Source organism: Clavelina lepadiformis, chromosome 6 (genome assembly GCF_947623445.1).
Source record: "Clavelina lepadiformis chromosome 6, kaClaLepa1.1, whole genome shotgun sequence".
In the NCBI taxonomy this organism is placed as follows: domain Eukaryota; kingdom Metazoa; phylum Chordata; class Ascidiacea; order Aplousobranchia; family Clavelinidae; genus Clavelina; species Clavelina lepadiformis.
In genome coordinates, this window is record NC_135245.1 from 3,051,479 (window position 1) to 3,073,151 (window position 21,673).

The 21,673-nt window shown below is 37.0% G+C and overlaps 1 protein-coding gene across 2 annotated transcripts; it reads right to left on the reverse strand.

The window, feature by feature from the left end:
- Window positions 1-640: 640 nt before the first annotated feature.
- LOC143463041 (eukaryotic translation initiation factor 4 gamma 3-like) lies at window positions 641-20,350 on the reverse strand. 2 transcript variants are annotated; one of them, XM_076961399.1, is made up of 32 exons: window positions 20,198-20,350; window positions 18,936-18,979; window positions 18,700-18,746; window positions 17,232-17,411; window positions 16,801-16,944; window positions 15,200-15,281; window positions 14,974-15,053; window positions 14,125-14,202; window positions 13,874-14,026; window positions 13,696-13,791; window positions 13,377-13,448; window positions 13,141-13,212; window positions 10,683-11,555; window positions 9,645-9,762; window positions 9,284-9,417; window positions 8,918-9,043; window positions 8,535-8,735; window positions 8,218-8,355; window positions 7,623-7,850; window positions 7,306-7,539; window positions 7,096-7,200; window positions 6,330-6,479; window positions 5,955-6,062; window positions 5,592-5,839; window positions 5,058-5,203; window positions 4,700-4,827; window positions 3,702-3,877; window positions 3,195-3,405; window positions 2,889-2,993; window positions 2,257-2,491; window positions 1,311-1,451; window positions 641-1,192 (listed from the first exon to the last, which is right to left on the reverse strand). In XM_076961399.1, exons 1-32 carry the CDS (start codon window positions 20,287-20,289, stop codon window positions 1,014-1,016), a joined length of 5,124 nt encoding a protein of 1,707 aa, XP_076817514.1. In that variant the 5' UTR covers window positions 20,290-20,350; the 3' UTR covers window positions 641-1,013. The 2 variants fall into 2 exon arrangements, with proteins under 2 accessions (XP_076817514.1, XP_076817515.1); XM_076961400.1 differs by lacking the exon at window positions 8,918-9,043.
- Window positions 20,351-21,673: the final 1,323 nt, after the last annotated feature.

Consider the following 21,673-nt stretch of genomic DNA (forward strand, 5'->3'; position numbering starts at 1 on the left):
TTATTTATGAATCAATCCTTCAATATGGAAATACGAAATTTTGGTTGGAAAAAAATAAACCCTCAGCCAGATGAAAACCTGTAATCGCATCAGCTTCCGAAGATTAGACGAAATCAACAAAGCATAATTTTAACGCGGGTTTCCTGCGTAACACCAATGTAGCAAGGAATTCAGCTGGGAATTCAATAATATTTGGGTTCGACTTGCTGTCTATCAACCTCAGAAGCAACACGGCTGTGTCACGTTTCGCGCTCAGGCATAGCAGCAAAAATAGCCAATTAAACTTCCAGAATTCGGATTGTGAGACACAGTGATTGTGATATCCAATGAGCATTGATCTCCAACAGCATATTATACTTTGCAAATGTTGCGAAATTGGCCGCAACAACAAAAAGAGTCAGCGAAAGCATTGCGTTGGATTCTAACGTCCGCAGTTATGAAATCGCTTTCGCTTTTTATTGAAAAAATGGAATGGTTTGCCATAAAGTTTTTTAGAAAGAAATTTCCGAGTGCAAACGTGGTAGCAGAGGTATGTCACCAAGTAGCTGCCGGCACCATGGCATTGCTGGTGTAACGCCAGTCCTGTCCACTTACAACGCATACTGCCACGTCCATGAACTTTGAAATAAGTACGATAATGCTCCATTACATGTTTTAATAAATTACGATTCAACTGTACACAACATTGTTTAAACTGAGCACCTCAGCTCCCCTTAACTCAGCACGCCCGACAAGTAATAACCTTGTTACTTACCACCCTCCAAGAAAAAGACAAACAGCCCTCGTAACTCTGCAAATAGCTCCCCCATTTCGATGTGTGTAACGGAAAATTGCGAGACACATAATTAAAACAAGCAATAAATAAATAAGTCTTGAGTTATTACAGGGTCACAATATCCCTCATTTTTGTATTTTTGCTTATTTTCCGATTTAAAGTGGACAATTAAAATGTCCTCGGCGCGGCGGCAAACGCTTTTTAAACAAAATTCATATTTATTTAGGTCTCTTTGTTTTCATTCGTCGCTCTCCGCTTCCTCGGAGCGGAGCCAGGTGAAGAAGGGATTGACCGAGAGCAAAGCCACTCCTCTTCCCTCGCTCTCCGCCGGGTCTTCTTCTTTCTCCCATTTAAAAAAGGTCTGTTCCGAAATGACGTCATCATCGTAAAGCGAATCAAATAGCAGTTTTAACACGTCTGAAGAAACACATGAAGCGTAAAGAGAAATCGAAACGCAATTTTAGTTACTTAACTTATAAGTAAAAATATAATTATTTGCACTACGTGCGTCCGTCTAATTTACGTTTTTCCTTACTGGGTGGTTGTTCTAAGATAAGAAATAGCTTTTGAAGCGCGTAAACAGCTTGGAGTTCCTTCTCTTCAGTATCAATTAGCTTTTTAAGCAGAAGGGATCTATCTTTGAGAAAATCCTTGTCCACTTCAAGCTGCTTGTCACCTAAAGTGAGAAAATGCGGTCAAAGTGTGAGATTTAAAAAAAAATCTTTTATTGACTATGGCGAGTGAGGGAATAGAAATCTAGTCGGCAAGCGCACCGTGCAGTGAGTTTTATAATAATGTAATACAATAAAATAGGGAAAGATGTAGTTAAAAATAGGAGTTGCATGTGATTGCAGGGTACACGAAGTCACCAGCATGCGATTATCCGCAAGTGACGTTTGTATTCCGCAAAAAATCTCTTGTTATATAGTACATATCTTGGCAAGCTGTCATATAATTACGACAAATACCAGTACCGTACACGCACGCGACAAACCACCGACTGAACCGAGCTGTAGTCCAGCATCAACCTCCACCGATGTAACTACACTAAAGTCAGATATAGCTTGAGTTCGTTTAACTACGTCTGCCACTTATCGCCCACACAAGACGTCCTTTGCAGAAAACTACTTGAATTTAATATCAATCGACACACTTAAGGAATTCGCATTGCATCGTCACCATCGCCGAAACCACGTCACAACAGTGGCAAATTTGCGACATATATTTAACCATAAATGCTTTGCCAATATCATCAATTACAACTAAATACTTTTTTGATATAAAGTTAAAAAATATTAACGCTCGCCGCTAATTTAAGTATCGGTTAAAAAACTCAGTAATTTATTAAGACTCATCATATTAAGGAGTATGTAAGACCGCTAGGCCCATGCCAAAGAAATAAGAAGCCGTGGCAGATTATAAAAATTATGTTAATAAAATTCGGTACATTTTAGATTAGTTGTTGAGATATTCCAACCTACTTTGAATGATTGCTTTGTCACAGACAGCAGTGGTGAGAGCACGAACGAACGGCGGGTGGGCACGTTCTTCTGCCGAGGCTGTCTGCTGAATCCACTCGTAAATGTCATCGTTGGATTTCTTCATGTCTAATTGCTTGGTGATGGCGGACTGGTGAGTTTCGAAGTCTTGTATTGATTTCGATCTGGCTTCTAAGTCATCTTTCTGCTTGCCTGTGGCGAAAAATGCTTCCAAGTTCTGTAAGTATACTTTTCAATTAACTAGGTTATTGGAAAGAGAACTAACACAATAAATATGACCGGAAACCAACAAACTATTTGAAAAAACACAGCATGGTATTACTGCAAGCCTGTAGTATTCTATTATAGAGGATATTGTAACTTTAAAATTGTTTGATTAAGGGAAAGTAATGTCTGCAGAGACGAAGCACTTCACTGGAGAATCATCAACAAAAGAACCAAACACATTCTAGGGTAGATGTCAACTCAACTTACTCAAAACCCTCATTAACTCAAAATACTTATTATATAGCAATATAAGCCACAGAAACTTTGGATAAGTCAAATTGTGAAAAACTTTAAGCAATTTAATGGGTTTCTTCAGCTTTGATGTAATAAGTTCTCATTGCGCTCACGTGTTGCTTTAGGAAGCTTTCAATGGTGGATTGATCTTCTGTTTTAAGTATTTGCTCCCAATGTAAGTCAGATTCATTCCAATATTGCACAGCAGTATCTACAGACTGTTCAAAATATTCTCTGTTAATAAAGCACTGACAGTATCGCATCAATTCGAAACAAGTCGTGCCAATATTAAATCGAAGATAAAAATAACTCAAAAATGATGACAGACAAGCGCAGAGAAGATAAAATCCTGCAGCCGTACTGTTGAAAAATATACAACTGAAAGTGAAGAACAAAGTTTAGCTGGAAACAAAAAATACCAGTTGTTTGATAAGGCATTTTAATATCTCAGCAACAAAAACAGCAGCCTTGTCTTCCTCAAAAAGTGGTTCAGCAAGATTAGACAACTGGCGAAGATGAATGAGATTTCCTGACGAATAGAAAATGGGGGCAATCTGCTCGGCAACACACGACCAGACCTTTGGCAAATCTAGTTCAATGTCGATTGCCAGCGCCATGTTTTCAACAACCCTGTAAATGAGAGAGAAAATTTAATGTCGTTAGAGCATGATCAAGTTAAGTTCAGTTGATTGAAAGTCTTGAAGTCTTTCAAAAATGCTACGCTTACTTTAGAAATTAACTAAACACAATCTTCCGCTTCAAAAAAAAACTTGATATGAATCACTGAAGTTAAAAAAGAAACTTCTTAAGTTAAAAAGAAAAACTTGAGAATGGAAAAACTTTTGACAAGAAAAACTTTAAAACACTTTAATTTGCCACGAGCACCAGAAAATATTGGTGGTATAAAATATTGTCAAGCCACTCACCCCTTCATGTAGTCCTCTGTTTTTATTCTTTTATTTTTTACAAAGTTACACAAAAGCTGAGCAACGTTGTTGCGATCTGTTGAGGATTTTTCCAGAGACATTTCCAACGCGATTCGAGGAAAGTGATAAATCGATGCAGAGGGAACAATCATAGCACTGAAGCACTCATACGCTTCCTGCGTCATGCAAAAACACTTTTTATTAAAGTGGGTGATTAAGGATGTACAACATGGAACACTTAAACATTTAAGAATATTCTATGCTCTTTTGTTCCAAATCTGCATTTTCCAATTTTATTTTACAGTTTGAAATTTTTGAAATTTGTTGAATTTATTCAAGCAAAGCTACGACTTTTTCCGCTTTTATGAAGATATTCACTGTTTAATTACGACGACCATCCTCAAATTGACATAAAGCAGTTTATTTCATGGTAACTAAACCAGGGAGCGATAAATTTTGCGATGTGAAATCAAAATCGGTAACAAATTGACTGTTCAATGCGCTAATGCAGTGGTTCTCAAACTGGGGTCCGCGGTCCTTTTGGGGTCCGTGAGACAATTTTCTGGGACCGTGAAGCATCTTCCAAAAAAACGGCACTACTTGCCATCAAGCCAAAAGCTCGAAACCGGTTGAATGTGATTCACGATATTAGAGTTGCGTTGTCTAAAACGGAACCAAACGTAGCCGAACTGGTTGTAAAGAAGCAGGTAGGCCTACACCCGCCACATTGATACCATAAAAACCAACGTGTTGTTTTGTGTTGATTTTTTAGGGGACCGTGAGGCATTTAAAAAATTGCTAGGAGACCGTTGCGTACTTTCTTTTAAAAAGTTTGAGAACCACTGCGCTAATGAAAGGATTTAATTGCGAAAGAAAGCCTATTCTAAGGAATCAAAAAAAATAAAAAATTGAGATTTGATAAAAAAGACTGGGCAACTCACAAACCTTGTTTTAATTTACTGATATTATGTATATGTAGATTGTAGAGTTATTTATACCTTAATATCAACAAGATGAAAATACTCTTTGATGATTCCTCTATATTCTTTCTCAATCTGAGCTTCATCAGTGATAGTTTTAGTGCTTGAAAGCGAATCTGTTGAACTCTTTGATACTGGGGCTGAACCTGAGATAAAGCAAAGAAACGTTAATTTGTGTAAACTAGAAAAAAATTCAAGTAAACGGAATACTGAGATTCAACCACTTAAGAACTAAAGGTGGTGGTTTAAAGAAAAAATTGATGAAGACCATAGATGCTAAGCCAGGCATAACGTGTTGTGTGAGAAAGTGTCAATTATAGTTCAGACTTTCAGGTTTTGTGAAAAAAATTGCAAGTATTTCTGCTTTATTTCATACCTCTTCTCGTAGATTTGCTTTCCTGGGAGGTCAGCCTCCTTGCAGTGTCCAAGACAGCTTGTCTTTCATTTCTTCCAGAATCCCGTATTCCTCCTGATCCGGAAGAACCTCGGGATCCACTCTTGCTTCCTTCTCTGGAAGATGCTCTTCAAACATTGTCGAATTATTAGTTTTACCAGAAAAACAAACAGCAACCAAGTAGGTAGATAATAATAAACCCAGCAATATAATCCATAGACACTAAATAAATTCAAAACAATTGTTTGAACATAAATTGATTTATTAATTCATTCTACGTATGAGTCGCAGCTCCCAACATTTTGCTACCATAAATTGATTTAATCAACATAATAAAGATATTTATTTAATATTTTAAATACTGAATTACTACCCTTGATATACTAACTAATTTATCATGCTTGAAAACAACACAAAAAGCTAATTAAAAATGTTAACTTACTTCCCTAAAACGACATCATTTTTAATATTAATCAATATTTACATTGTTCAACGATTGCTTCACGATAAACTTACCGCCCAGGTCCCCGTTGTACGTAAGAATCCTGACCACCAGATGCTCCCAAAGCAGAAAATCTGTTCATGATGGTCGGGGTCGATGATCGCGGCGTGAGTTCTATGTCTCTGTCTCGCTCTCGTTCCCTGTCTCGATCTCGACCATAACTTCCCGATCCTGTTTTCGTTGCAGTGGATCCGCTTCCGGACTTCCATCCCTTGCCGCGAGTTGGGCCGAGTGTGACCGTGCTCTCGTCAAAGTTTTGCGGCTGTGACAAGTTTTGTTGCAATAAATCAGCGCTTGTTACTGGATGCTCCAGCACACAATTTAGAATGTTCACAAGTTAAGTAAGCATAAATTGAGGTTTTGTTAATGCCACACACCTTGGACAGTTTCATCTTTGTCGGATCGTAGGTCACCTTCTGTTGCACTTTCGTCCATCCATCAGATTCACCAGACTGTCCACCACCACCCCTTCGGCTGCCACGAGACTAAAATGGAACAAAAACTTTGTCGTTCACAAAAATGCACAGATCTAAGCACTATGGAACACATCTCTCCTCTACTGAAATTACAACCATACAAATGGCAAAGAAAACTAAAAAACGCAATCGTTGTCATTACAATCTTTGAAAAAGCACAAAGTCAATTTTGAAGATACAAGTAACACTAGGAATATCTGGCCTAGTTCAAACCCAGGCCAATGGCTTCAATCCCTAGTTTGCAAAAAGCATTTAACTTAGCAAGAATATTTCTACCTGCGACTTTCCACCGGAGTTGCTCGCAGCAGTAGATGCTATGACGGCAGCTTGCAATGCCAACTGCTCTTTTTCTTCTTTCGCATCGGCGTGAATTTGGTCGATTGTTTTAGGACCTTGAGCCTGAACGGCTCTTGGAACCCAATTATTCTAAAAACAATATTTGCAATGTAAATAATATGCTCATTGTTCAGTCAGGTCTCTTTTAACCAAACACAAAAGAAACAGAATCAGTTTTATCCAATATGAAACTGCTAGAAACGTTTTTTCCATGCATTTCACTCCTTCAATCCAGAAACCTGGGTGTCCAACTTACACGGCAATTTAGAAACGGATATGCCAAATCAATAAAAAAAACACCAGCTTATCCGAATTATGACAAATGTTACATTTATACGCCAAGTTGTTATTGTCAGAGTTCAAAGTTTGGATTAGGTGCAGCTATTGACCAATTTTCTACATTGCTGTACATGAATCATTTATTTTGGACGCAGTTGGTTCTTCAACACTGTTCTTAATCTAGTGTTGTCAGAAATGCATGTTATTTTACATTACTGATTTTACTGTAATAATCTTCCGATTGTTTATCCATACACCTCGCTAAAGCAACATTTTTGACAAAACAAAGTAGTACGGATTAACAAGGTCTGACTGTATCTAACTTTCAGAAAAGGGAAAACATGGGGAACTTTCTTTAGTGTGTAGGGCTCATTAAATTTATGTTAATAAGTCTTTAAGCTTTTGTTAATAATAGGTATATTGTTACCTTCCTAAGGTCCACAACATCCTGTAACATGAAACGAACACGGGAAGATGTCTTTTTTTCCCGTATCACCTTGTCTATTTGCTGGAAGTACTGATCCATCCGTGGCTAGAAGATTATAATGTTCAATTTATTCATCAAAGCACACAATTTCCACCAAAAATATTATTTTATTCTTAATAAGCATCACAGCATCGATTGCACTTAACACACCTTTCCTTTGGCATGGTCAAGATCTTTGCCGATGGTAGCCAACAACCTACATAAGGATTCCAGGGATTCGTCATCCCTGCCTTTGAACAACGACATTACGCAATTGTGCATGATAGATTCCGTTAACATTTTGAGCTTGAAAAGCTCGCCGATGAATCGAATATTTCCCAACATTCTTCTCCGTTCTTTAGTTTCAGCGACATCCAACTTCTCTTTGCATTGTTGTTTAGTTTCCTATGTTTGTTATAACAGAGAAAAAAAATCTAAATCACGAACAAATAATCGGTTTTGTAAAATCTATAGAGTTGTTCTCTTACAGGCGTGGTCGCCTCTTCTAATTTCTGTCGAAGTTTGCTGAGAACTTCTTCGTTCTGACGATCCTTCTCAAATTCACGCTGGCATCTGGTGAGCAAGACCTTGCGAAATTCAACGATAGCTGTTTGTTGCTGAGACTGACCTGATGTTGCTGGGGTTGTGATCCGTAATTGTGACATTGTACGGCACATATTTGCATATGCCTCGCAGAACCCCGGTTCATCTATGGCCTGCGAGGAAAAAACTTGATCAAGAAACAAACAAGTAATACAACGAAAAAAGTACCAGCAAAGTTGGTTTCTCTATTTATTGCAATTAACAATGAATTTTTGTGGAATTGTCCTAGTCGCAACACAAAATCAAGCAGCTTTCCATGTCGATAGTAACTAGTAATAAATAGATAGAAACCATGGTAATAATAAGAAGAAACAATTTCAGCTCGGTAAAAAGCAATGAACAAATAAAAAAGAATATCCACAATTCTGGCACTACTCACTTAAGAATGTAAACTGTTAACATGTATTTTATTGTAACTATTGTAAATTGCAAACAAAATTGAACAAACCGTGGTGGCACTGACGGAAGTTTATAACTTACTTTCTCAAAGATCAGGTCAATCACTCCTCTCAATCTCTGCTCCGAATTGATTGCTAGCTGCTGGAATTTCTGCATGAGAGGGCTGAATTTCTGGGGAGTCAGTTTGTTCAATATTGACCTCACTTGACGTAAGACCTCCTGAAACAATATTTATGAGAAATTCAGCCATGTTAGAAGAAAAAATATGTTACAATGTTAGATATAATACACAAACGTTGTGACACTAAACACAATGCTGTAACCATACAAAAAGACTTACGCACCAGAAAGTAACAACATAACAACCAATTTAAGACAATGACTCTTAAAAAACAAACCGCAGTTTGTGCTTCTTCTGTAGATTCTGTAGCTTTACTGTCCAGCTTGCTTGGCATCCATGGGTTTTCACTCTTTTTCAATTCTGGCTCTGGTTCTCTTTTGATCGACACATGCTTTACCTGTCTTGGTCCTCCTTGCGATCCAGAGTAAGAATAACCGCCCTGGCGCTGGTTCATTCCTCGCATACCACGAGAATTGGACTGTATTTAGCAAACAAGGCTTTGATTTAGTATAAATTGGTCTGTTAAAAGTACGATTTGCTTGTGTGTGGAGTTCAAGTGCTATGTACCAATCACAGCTCCATCACCATGGAAATTAAGCAGTGCGTGTCGTTTTAAGCAATTTACAAGGAAGTAAAGTGGTCAAGAAAAAAAATTTTTACCCTTCCACCATGGCCACTGCTATCTCCCCTACGCATGTACGATGGCGCAAATGTATCAGCGTTTCCACCACCTCTATAACCCCCTTCGTTGAATGAGGGCGGTGCATTTGATGTTTTGGGGTAAGGCTAGCAAATTAAAAACGTCAATTTAATGAAGCCAAAGCTGAGCTGCAGTCACAAGATGGCACAAATTATCTTGCGTTAGCAGTCATACGAAAAAAGCTGACCAAGGACCACCTTAGCATAGTCACAATCACCATAATCATGCATAATTAACCGCTGAGTTATTACTATCAGTGTAGCGCCAACATGATACACTGCAATGAATCCTACATTTACCTGTATTTACATGACCAAAAGTTTCACCTGATCAATCATAATATCTCCGATTGCTGGAAGTCCCTGAGGTTTCTCCATAGACTGCGAGTGATATCGAAACTGCATCAAGAAGTCGCGTTGATAGATCTTCTTTTCATTTGGATCAAGTTCCTGTGTTTCTTCTAGAAGTGAAATCAACATGTTCATGCATAGCATGTATAACACTGATTAGTGTGCAAAGCACTTGGAAAGAAACGTTGAATTGTAACCATTGCCACATAATTTACAGGAAAGTTAAGTTTGAAGAATTGCAAGGAAATGGCACAAAAACGCCTTTAAGGCAAATTATTATCTCTTCATACAAGTGTGAGTGAAGAAGGTTGACATAATATACAACTTTATTTTATACTCTGTTCTGAGATGGCGGCCGATTCTTCTTCTTTCACTTTGTTCTTAGCTTTTACAGCTTTATTTTCACTCGAAACATTCTTGGGCGCACTTTCAGGGGCTTCAGCAGGTTGCACGTCCTGAATTACAAATGATGTGTATATATGAGCAACACACCCTGGGTCATACTTTACCTGCTTGAAACAACCTACAACTATGACAAAAGGTGCTCAGCTGGTGAATTAATTCTTTCATGAACCAACCGCAAACCCATGCCGGTGAGCTTTGTCAGGGAAGATTACAATAAGATATATTTTTTTGAAAACTACAGCACGTTTTGTTATTGAAATTAGGCCTGGTGGCAAGCATAGTATTTTTTATGCTACAACTATGTTTAACAATTGAGTTGACACAACTAGGAAGGGGTGTGTGTGTTTGTGTTGATTAACTGTGGGCACATTATTATGAAATTGGCATTAGGTTTACTGCAGTGGTTCGGTCGGAAATTTGACATCAGGATATTGTTGAAATTATTGATGTTTTAAATATATCTATATGATATAGTGTTGTAGTCAATTCATCGGCTGACTTTTGATTCACTTCAAAAAACACTGAATGCATACTACAAACGTCATACAAGCAAAACAAACAAAGCTTAGTTAAAACTTTTCAATTTTATATTTTTTAGCATCATTGGGTAAGCTATATATCTGATGTATATCTGATTTTACATATATATATATATATATATCTTTTTATTTTCAAAAACCCTAACCGCTGAGAAAATACCTGAAGAAATGTACAAATTACTAAGCATTGTAATTTGGGGAAAATGCACACTGGTGTGTTTAAATTTTATGCAATGAATGGTTTTATTATTAGTCTACACTTCTAAATTAAGACCCTGGTTTGAAAAAGTGTTTAAAATTACTATTTTACATGAAATATGCTTTGCTTGCTAAAATACTTCGATCCATGGAGTGAACTTACCACCACTGTATACTGAGATATTATGTGAACAATTAAGCATGTAAACATAAAGCATAAAGTGCTATTTTACTTTTGCAACTGGGGCAGCCTTTGTCTCATCCACAGCTTTGGACTCGGATTCAGGCGGGACTCTCTTGTCACCGTCGCTCTTGTTATCTTCATCAGTTGGAGCTAGCTTATCATCTGCCTTGACAGGTATTTTCTCATCCTGAACGGGTTCCGCCTGTTTGCTTTTAACATCATCTACTTTGGGAGGAGGCACTTCTGCAGGAACACTAAGTTCTGGAAGAGCAGCAGGCGAAGTAACGACTACAGCAGGGGTGGATGCCCCGTCCACACTGCTTCGGTCTTCTAGAACAGGTTCAGGCTGGGTGAGTTTTTCCCCGACAACTTCAGATGGCTTAGAAGGTTCTGGTGCAGAAGGCTTGTTTGACTGATTATTTAGAGATGGACCTTGCTCCGGTTTGTCAACACATTTTTCAACAACTGGACTTGGTGTGCTGACATCTGATGTTTCTACAATGCTAGCATCACTGACTGAAGTATCTGGACTTTTTTCATCCACAACAGCAGAAATAGAGCTTTTCGATGGTTCAGCATGATTAATAATTGGCTTGGTCTCAGCCTGTTCCATTTCAACTTCAAATTTTTCCTCCATCTTGTGCATTTTTTCTAACACATTTGTATCGACAGCTGGAGCCATGTGTGGCACTGGCTGTACGACTGCAACTGGGGCCTCTTGGCGTGGTTTAATCGAAGTCGGGGTCACAACTTGAACCGGTGGGGTGGGGTTCTTTTTCGGCATCGATAATTCCGGGGAAGCTCCAGATCCTTCAACGAGGTTTGGATAAGCAGGGGACACTTGCATATGTTGGGAGGGGGATTCTGAAAGAGCCGCATCAGCTGGGATGCTTGTTTTGGGGGCCACGGGTTGGCTCAATGTCTGAAAAAAGTAAACTTGAGTTATATAAAAAATATAGGTGTTAAACAAAATGGATTGACCCCATATTGTGATAAGTTCATTAGCCCACACCCCCTTTATTATTGCTCAATTGTTCAACATTACAATTTCACCGCAAGAAGTTAAAATTTGCAACATGCCACTAAATAACAACTCCGAAAACATGACAGGCGGTAAGTATAACAAGAATGGTGAAGACAAACAATATAATGGTTATTAGGGGAGGGCAAATCAGCGCTGGATCTGAAAATTAATTGAAATTTCAATTGCTAAATTTTCACTCGTAAAAAAGTCTCGGTCAGCCAGTTTTGAACTTTGAGCAAAATTATAATAGTGAAGGCGGCAACATGTTAAAATCGCCTTTCTTCATTTTCAATCTAAGTCTACTCTGCATATTATGATGCCTTGCCACGTATTCACTGTATCAGAAATGATGCAAACTAAATCGCCCCACTTTATATTATACTTGAACCTGCCAGCTCCACTGCGAAAATTAAAAAATCAAATGAAATGCTATTGCTTGCTAATTTTTACAAATAAAACATCTCTTTAGGATGAACTGAAGAGCTCATTTTATTACAATCTTTTTGTTATACGTGACTTGGTGGAGATGCAGTTAAGCTTGTCCCTTGCAAATGTCTGTTTGTCCCTGTGAAAATTAACAACTGCAACGTCACTTAGCAGTGAAAAATTCTTGTTGAATCGGACACTAATCTAATTGCTGTGATCTATTGCACATAATTCACACTAGTCCAGGGAATACGGTAGCATACTGTGATGTTATTTTGAAGTCATATACTTTTATTATGCCATAATACCGGTATTATGTTTCAAGTCATAAATGTTATGCACCGGTACAGTAGTTTATTTTGTGTTTTTCAAAACTGTTTTCAATGTAATATTTTGATTTCAAACTTTACACCTAAATTTGGTTTCATTCGATGCAGAAGCTCTTAGGTTCAACTGTGGGTGCCGCAAAATCTTTTTGTAGTTTGCAGGGCACCGAAAGCAAAAAAGGTCGACAACCATTGCACTAGCGGACTAACTTTAAAGCCTTTTCGAGGAAAAAAAGGAAGGCAATGCATTGCTGAACTGTCCGTAACCAAGCATAATTGCTTTAAAGGGCTTTGACCTACATGCAACGTATAGGAAACTTGGGTAGCAGCACTGTTTAACAAAACCTGTGCTTTGTAATTTTGGAATTACATATTCTGCCAAATCATATTGGTTACGGCACCCGTGTTTGTCGTCACAATCGGATTAATTTGCAAAGTCGGGCCTATGCTTTATTGAAACCAAACAAAGACAATAGATCATAACATGCATCATAGATTGAAAAGTGGACAATTGATGTGGTGCAAGGCAACACCGCCAATTAAGCACATTTTTCGCTTGCAATCGAATGAACTTGTAGTAGATAGTAAATTTCGTTTTAAAATAACTACTGTACTTGCTGATTTGTTTGTAAATCTGGATCCAGCTTAACCATAATTAGCTGACACATTCCTACTGTTTAGTAATACGTGAGTGGCCAGTGCTTTACAAAATGAGCACGAACAAGTGATACCTCCAGTGGCGGTGGTGGGACAGAGGTATCTACACCACTTGGTATTCCTGAGACTTGAGGCAAAGCAGCAGCCTAAAGCACAAACAAGATTAATTTGAGCATTGAAGCAGTGAAAAGTGCTTTGAAATGAGTTGAATATGAGTATTTTTATACAGTGAATAACAGGTAAACCTTCATGGTTACGTCAGAGAAACAAGAAATCAGGAAACTTCTGACAGCAAAGGTAACATTCTAACCTGAGCAGGTGGAGGTATACTTGCTGGGTATGATGGTATGGCTTGGACGGGAGGCTCTGACTGAGAAGTGGCCTAAAAAGTGAAGCAGATCTCAGTTATGGGCATGAGTAAAACAGGAAAACGATCTTTATGACCGATTTCATTTGATAACTTCTGATCATGAATGCTGGTTAGCTCGCCATCGAACAGCCAAAGTTACTTTGATTAATCCAAAGTTGTTGAGTTTTTTATGAGCATTTTGCCGAAATCAATAAAATTACTTCAAGATAAAAAAAGTTGACTTAGTTGTTTTCACTGAATAATAATGAAAAACACTTGCCCCGGCAGATCGATCGGAAGTATTTGTTGTAGCAACTTTGGCCACCCGAGCAGCAAAGTCTGCAGCAATCTGAGTCTCAGGAGATGGTTGCACCGGCTGTGGAACGACAAGTTGAACACAATTAAAATGGCTTTCAGAAAACAATAAAATAATAATAAAAAAATATCCGAAAACTTACCACACTTGGTATAGCAGGAGCAGTGGTAGATCTTGCTGAAGGAGATGTTCCTCCTGATTTCTTTCCAGATAGCAAAATATCATCTGTAACATCCTTTAATGAATCCGGATCACGAATTGTAATTGCCTTACGCACCCGCCCACCAGAATGTGGCTGAAATTGAATTCATTTTTTTGCAGTGAGCTGACAAAACTAGACTAGCCTAGAAAGCTAGACTATGATGTTTCCTGTAAAATCGAAGATGAACTCACCTGAGGTTGAACTGGAGCTTGCTGCATCATACCTTGTGGTGGTCCAGGTATTTGGTGCTGTGGAGACGGCTGGTAAGACTGAAAAAGCAATTCAGTTGATATGATACAATGCAGTAATTAGCTAGTGATCAATAGCTTTCGCCAAGTGTATAGCGTTGATTTCTATTTCACTGAGCAATGCTATACAGTGTAAAACTTCGTAATCTTTTTCAATCAGTAATGCCTTTTAAGGAATATCAGAAACTATGGTAATAATCCCCTTTTCTGCAAGCTTGGCACTATTTTCTTACCCATACAGTTAAATGTTGAAGTAAATTGCTGGAAAATTTATGAGGAATTACCTTTATGCTTTATGATGTGGACGTAATTTTTTCATTAATTTAAAGCAAGGCTATTATGGAAGAATATTATCATTTTGACAACTTAAAATTTCTTTATAACAAAATTTTACCTAAGTCAGACGTCTTTTTGCCAGTAATTTCTGTAATCTATATCATTTTGCTTGCTAGCACCTTGTAATATTGTTGCACGTTAATAACCCCTTGGTGTCCCCAAATATCTTTTCCTGAATCCAAAGGGGCTCAAAACCCTCAGGTTCTTGTTAATCTTAGGTTACTACATTTAGCTTAAAGGCATATTAACTGGACATATTTATGACATAGCTAATTAGCTCTTGGCAGCCAGAGAACAAATTTGCATTCTTGCACATTGGTGGTGACAAGTTGTCTATAGAAAGTGCTGAAATATTCAATACTCTCAAAATTAAGATAATCTTTATCTTAATAGAGAAAAAACAATATGTTATTCCCAAGAAAACTTCTGTTCTGATAAGCTCATTAAGTTACCTACCATAGTTGTGGTGCTGTCATAATATTGAGGGACTGGCTGCATTGGACCTTGCTGATGGTAAAATGTTGGTGGTTGTGTCGCTGCAATAAACAAGCATAATAATATAACTGACACATAATGTTGTTGTATAGCATAATACAAAAAGATACCATAAATGTTAAAAAATTATTTCAAGGTTAAGAGCTTCAAAATATTAAACCTCAACTCCAGTAAAATTTATACTTACGGAAATAATGTGGCGAAGTGACTTGCATAGGTGTGCCTGTTTGTACACTGTTGGGTGGAACGAATCGGGGAGTTCTACCAACCTAAATGAAGAAGTACATCGCTTACAGAAAAGTTAAAACATGAGTGTTCAATTTGAGTTGAATGGCAAATCCAGTAAGCATTAGACACCAATAAATTTAAGCTTTAGAAAAATAGCACAACTTCTGTCACATTCCCAGTCAGTGCAGTGTACCTGTATCTTATAATGGATGTAAACATGTAAAACAATATAGAAAAATGTAAATAGGGCACAAATGCTTAGCTAAGCAGGAAGCCAAAAAAACTTTCAAGTTAATAAAGGATTATGACAGCATCAATCAGCAAATTATCGTTTTTTCCTCACCTAAATATACGGGCAGTGTACTTTCCTGTTCTATAGTTTGCAAATCTCAGATGCATTAACATAAATTAACTACACTTCAATGTACATACATACAGTTTATATCACAATCTACACAATCAAATGTACATATATGCAATGTTTATTAATTAAAAGTCAACCTTTAAAGTGCTACCATAATTATATTCCGCCTTATTAATTATATAGAGGTTAACACGGTTCAGCGATCATCATGTTTTGCATAGAAGCTAAATCAGTTTAATGTCCTAAAGAAGAATAGATATTGCTCACTAACACGTAATAAACCAAACACAAATTTACGAGCCACCACAGCAAACAAAAGACAAGTCGGACAACAGAACAGAAACTTTGGAATGTAAACACAGCCGTTTGTTGAGCAAATGAAATGATAAAAAAGGTATATTAATATTACCAATAAACATTACATGCGAGGGGTTCCAAGAAATGACAATGACCAACTATGGTAAAGAAGTACAGAAGACTTCTGTCGCCTGACTAAAGTTCAGTTGTTTATGTGGATTTCACAGAAGTTAGCTCACAATTCACCTTCCTATGACATTATTTTATCATGAACATAAACACATGAATGAATTTGATAACACTCTGTGAAAGCTTAACTTTTGAGAAAAGAAAAACGCAACAAAGAAGCAGTTTTGAGGTTGCTGTACAATAATGTAGTGTTTCTTTAAACTACCGTATTTTTCGAATAAAAGCTGTGGCTGCTATTTTTTATTTTTGATCATTTTGCGTGACTTTTACTTTTTAATTGATCGAGACGGCCCCACAAACAGAGTACCTATCGCAGAAGCTCATGTATGTGAGCAAATTTCAATAGAGTAATACTTTGGAATATCATAAAGGCTTCTAATCGAGGGCGGCTTCTGTTCAAGGTTGACTTTTAATGAAGAAACTATGGTATTCATGTGCAGGATTGTCCAAAACTAAATTTTTACATGTCTGACTAACTTAGGCAAATAGAAGAGTTACACAACGACAACTTAGCTTAACTTGATGAGACAGTAAACGATACGATATCAGCCAGGACCAAACAATATACGGCACGATGACTTCGGCAAGTGCTACTGTATTATGTGATTATGTCTGGGGTGCTTTTGGTGAACATGTAGATTTATATCCATAACAAATTATAAACAGCTTAATGCAGCATTCTGTAACATAACAAATAACTCTTGGCTTACCTGTGGCTGTGGTTGCGGCATGTAGTAACCAGGAGTCATTATACCGGGGTTTTGAGGCATGCTTGCCATAAATGAAGCATTCGAATTTGAGTGAGCAGCAAATTTTGGTATTGTAGTAGGTGTGTACACATTCTGTGAATGAACCTATGAACCCAACAAACTGCATTTTCAAGTCAACATAATTTACAAATAACTGTTAAAATAATAAGAACAAATTAATCCATTGATTGTATGAAAAACTGTAGTAAGATTAAGCAACACAATGTTTCACCCAGCAAATTATACACCTTTAGTACTGGTATATGTAAGGGTAGATTAACGCAGACAGATACAAACAATAAAAGTAACTTACCTGACAATAAAATACCAACAATAAAAGTAACAACTAAAACTTACCTGTAACCTACAATAAAGCGCAAATTCTATTTTACCTGTGTCTGTTGCGGTGGAGGAAAAGGCATGCGCTGATTCGGTTGAAACATGTACGTTCCATTTGACTTTCCAGTTGATGACACGGTTACATGAGAAGTGTTCAACTCCGGCGTTCCTCCTCCAGATGAAAAAACATGTTGGTTCATATACTGCCCTGGTTGGTGGGGAGACTGTGCAGGCTGAAAGGCACAAAGGCTTGATTTCATTAATAAATTCTTCATCTTATTTCACCCAAACAACACAGTCGCTAAACCTGAACATGTAACAAGCAGGAACACTTGCAATACACTTATTGTTATTACGTAACCCTGGCTATTGGTTCAGTTTCAGTGTTTCTTGTTGTATGTCTGATGGCATGCACACACACTTAACCACTGGCCTAAGTTATTGTATAATTATATAGCATTGGTTATTGTATAAATATATAGCATTGGTTATTATGATGCTCACCGGTGGTCTTTTTACCACTTTGAGCACAAGGCACAACATATGGTAAATATGATCGAACACAGCACACGAAACAAGTTCCTCACAGTATTGATTTTTACCAAAATGAGGTCAAAAACTGATTACCGTTGCACTAATTAATTAGTACAATTGGCAATAGTATTCGTGTGATATACAGTTGAGTTTAAGACTATACACCGTCACCATATAACATGTCTTCACAGAATTATGCTGAGGTGAAGAGAATTTACACAATTTTGTTTTATCTTTTAAGCTACGAGTGTCTCATTGTTCCCCAAAGCACATTTATGAAGGAGTAAACTGTATTAGGTACTGTATGTGTCATTAACCATTCAAACCAGTATTCAGCTTGTGAAGAATGTGCAGATGAAACAGAAATGTAAAACACACTATCAGAATTTATACAATTCAATCTTCTAAATAACATGTCTACAAAGAAGAAAATTAACCCTACTTGTCTATCAGGTGCTTTCGGTTTCCATGCGTGGTACACTTCACAATTACATTAATAATTCCTATGTTACCCTCCAATGTTATTATAAAAATAAAATTGGGAGGTGTTATTGTTTTTACACAACTGCCTCACATGGACATGTAGTGCCTTGGGCGAGACCATTCGCTTTTCGCAAATTAAGTTTTAGATCTAAACTGCTTGTAATGGTGTAGGCTACAATACATGATTTAAAGATTTTCACTTCAGACCCGAAATACGCTGTGTCGAGGAAAGTCATTTAACTTACACAGTGACATTATGAATCTTTTTGCATCTTTTGCCTACCCAAGGTTTTTAAAAGCTTGAAGTGTATGCCTGATAAAATACATTTAGTAACAACATACCGTAAGAAATGAAAGACGGAGGTTACAGAAAAATTGTTTTCAAGAAGCAGCTATGCTTGCGTCAAAAACCATAAAAATATGACACTGAAGCTTTCTGTCATGAACGAAGACTACTAGAAAGTATTCAAAAAAATTGAAATGAATGAAAAGAAGTTTATATACCGAATATCCAGGTCCAGGGAAACTTCTTGGAGTTGATCCGTAATTTCCTAAAAATTATTTTTAAAATTAAAATGCATTTTTATGAACATAAACACACCTAAATCATTTTGGCAACAACCAGCTGGCTACTAGCTTACCACATAAAAGCATATACAAACTAGAAAGCTATCGTAACCATGAAAGTATAATTGACTAATATATAACGTAATTAACAAACTGTGCATATATATACTTACTTGCATTGTGCTGTGGAATGCCTGCATTAGGATTTTGTGGAATTCTGATCATTTTGGAAAAATCATATAAGGAAAAAAATCTGATGCACAGATGTAACAAATGAGAAACAAACGAATAAATTTGTTTTTTAAACTCTCTGAAAACAAGCATGTGATTTTTCAAAAAGATTACCTACAAAAATTATTTGATAAATTAGCACAAAACCAAGACTTCAGATACAAACAATAGCATATATATATACATATATATAATAATAATGTCATTAGGCTTAAATCATGCCTAATGTATAGTAATGTATGTCATATACTACACTATACATATATATATACAATATTAGAAACAATACCAATAACTTGTACATGTGCACAGGTTAGAGGAAGCCAAGATGTTTACTTTACAAAATAATTGGGGAAAGGGTCTCTGTATGAGATGCATTTATAGATACAATGCATCCATGCTTTTAAAGTGCGTAGTTGGTACCAAGTACAAACAAATTTTAATGTGAACGCGTTTATCCTTAACAAAAATGACCCACCCGCAGAAGATTTTAAATATTCGATTAAGATGTCACAATGCTGCAACACCTCAACTATCTGGGTTAAGACGTTGACATCGTAGGAACGCTTGCGTGTAATAATAAATTCACAAATACTACAGGCTCAAGGTGAACCACACCACACTTGAATGGTTGTAAATGAGATGCCAGCCAGAACTTGACCAAACCCAGGAACTATGACAATAAAATATTAATCATTAGGCTGGCCCATTACAAACTTGGAGCATGGAGTTTATAAAAAAAATTTGATGAACGTTCACACCGCTTGTTTATTGACGGCTATTTTATTATTTTTGGCATCTTGTTGTTTGCCTACTTATTACCCGATAACCCGATAATCATAGGATTCTTTTATCTATACTCAATTAAATTCACAGCTATAAAGGGGTAAGGGGTGTTTGATGGGATTGGAGGAACCTGTCATGGGGAATCACCGGCCAATCCCCGCATGTGCAGGGATAACAGCTGTAATACGCTATGATGAATTGATGATGATGAAAGGGTTAAAGGGGGGAGTACTTTCTGCTCCAATACTGAAGGATGAATGGGGAACAACTTGGCGCCACCTCAGTTATCGCCATAGTGGGGGAACACTGACTAATACCATCAAAAGAAAACAGAGTATTTCTTAATACGAAAAGTCTATTCTAAAGGATAAACATTTTAAATTATCATTGATGTAAATCAAAACCACTGTAAGGATACGCTTGAGGAGTTGTTTGCATTCGATTATCATATGAAGAGCCGGGATGATGACTTCTTCTTATAGGTCCAGTATTTGGTGGAAACATAGACATAGCTGTATAATATCAATTGGCAGTTTTGTCCCTTTAAGAGGACTTCGTTTCTGCCAATAAACTGAAAGAAAAAATAAAACAAAATTAAAGACAATTTAAAAACAGGTGTGTCAAGCTGATGGCTTATTAAAACAAATTGGACTACTCCAACTGGAAAGTCCAGCAGTTTTGACAACAAATCGTGCATGCAAATTTTGGTACGATAACGGGCTCTGAAGGCTTAAATCTTTGCTTATTTATTATCATAGGACGTTCAAGAAACCAGCTTTTCTTTGTTTAGTTAATTCAAATCGGCATGATGATAAAAAAAAGTTTGGCATACAGGTTGATGAACCTCGTGCATGCAATTGATACACTTTCCACTACGGTTAACTTTAAAAATAGTAATTATTTATAGTTATACTTGGTATATCCACTATAACTATCAGTAGCATTTTGTGTCTAGTATACAAGTACACCACCACAGGATGTCTTTGTATACTAGCCTAGACCGCAGCTACTGAAATTGTGATGCTACAAAATACGATTTATTGTTGTGTGATAAGGACAGACGTTTCTTATTCAAACTAGTTAGTTATACCTGTCCCTATTTTAAACGTACCAAACCTGACGGTAGCCAAAAAACATAAGGAAACTTAGAGTGCTACCTAGTACGTACACTCACACAGTGATAGTTTCCGATCATGCACCTGTACAATCTTAACAAGTTCCCGAAGTAAAATTGAATTATTTAAGAGGGTTCCCGGGTCTATTTCTGCTCAGCCCGGCATCATGCATTTAGATAGGGATAACCCTTGTAAAGTTTTGCACAACGTATAGTCCATTGCGCTTAGAGCAAAATAACTATGAAATAAGGTGCCATAAAAGTGCAACAACGTCGATGAAAAATTGTATCAATAACGTTTGTGTTAGTCTGTGTATTGATGCTTTAAGTTTTTTCTTTGAAGACGTTTTTTAACCTGCTTTTTGTGTGAAAATGGCTTCTACTGTTGTATTTTTCAGAGTGGTGAATGCACAGGCCGTATCAAGGTGTTGTGCAAAACTTTATACATAACCCAAAGTTTTACCATCAGTTTTACGAAACATACAGACTAAGCCCACTGATTGATAGGTGTTCGAGAATTAAAGTAGAAAACTTTATACTCATAAATATAATTTCTTCCACGGATCAGTCAGTCAGTAAAGCATATAGGCAGCTGGCATATTCCTAAAATCCCGCCATCATGACTCAATTGGAAAACGTTTATTCTGAAAGTAGGCCTACTCGAAATTATGGTAATTATTTATATCACATATTGTCTCAACTACCTAATAACCCATTAAGCATAATTCCCCGAAATATCTTCTCCGCAAATCATAACACTTTACGGTAACAGTATTGTCT

Bases quoted from the DNA above. Each gene is read 5' to 3' on its own strand.
- LOC143463041 (XM_076961399.1), bottom strand. From the start codon at position 20,289: ATGTCTATGTTTCCACCAAATACTGGACCTATAAGAAGAAGTCATCAT. The intron at 14,027-14,124 runs GTGAGTTCATCT...ATTCAATTTCAG, and splicing joins AAGCTCCAGTTCAACCTCAG to CCACATTCTGGTGGGCGGGT. The intron at 11,556-13,140 runs GTATCACTTGTT...TACTTTTTTCAG, and splicing joins TCCCACCACCGCCACTGGAG to ACATTGAGCCAACCCGTGGC.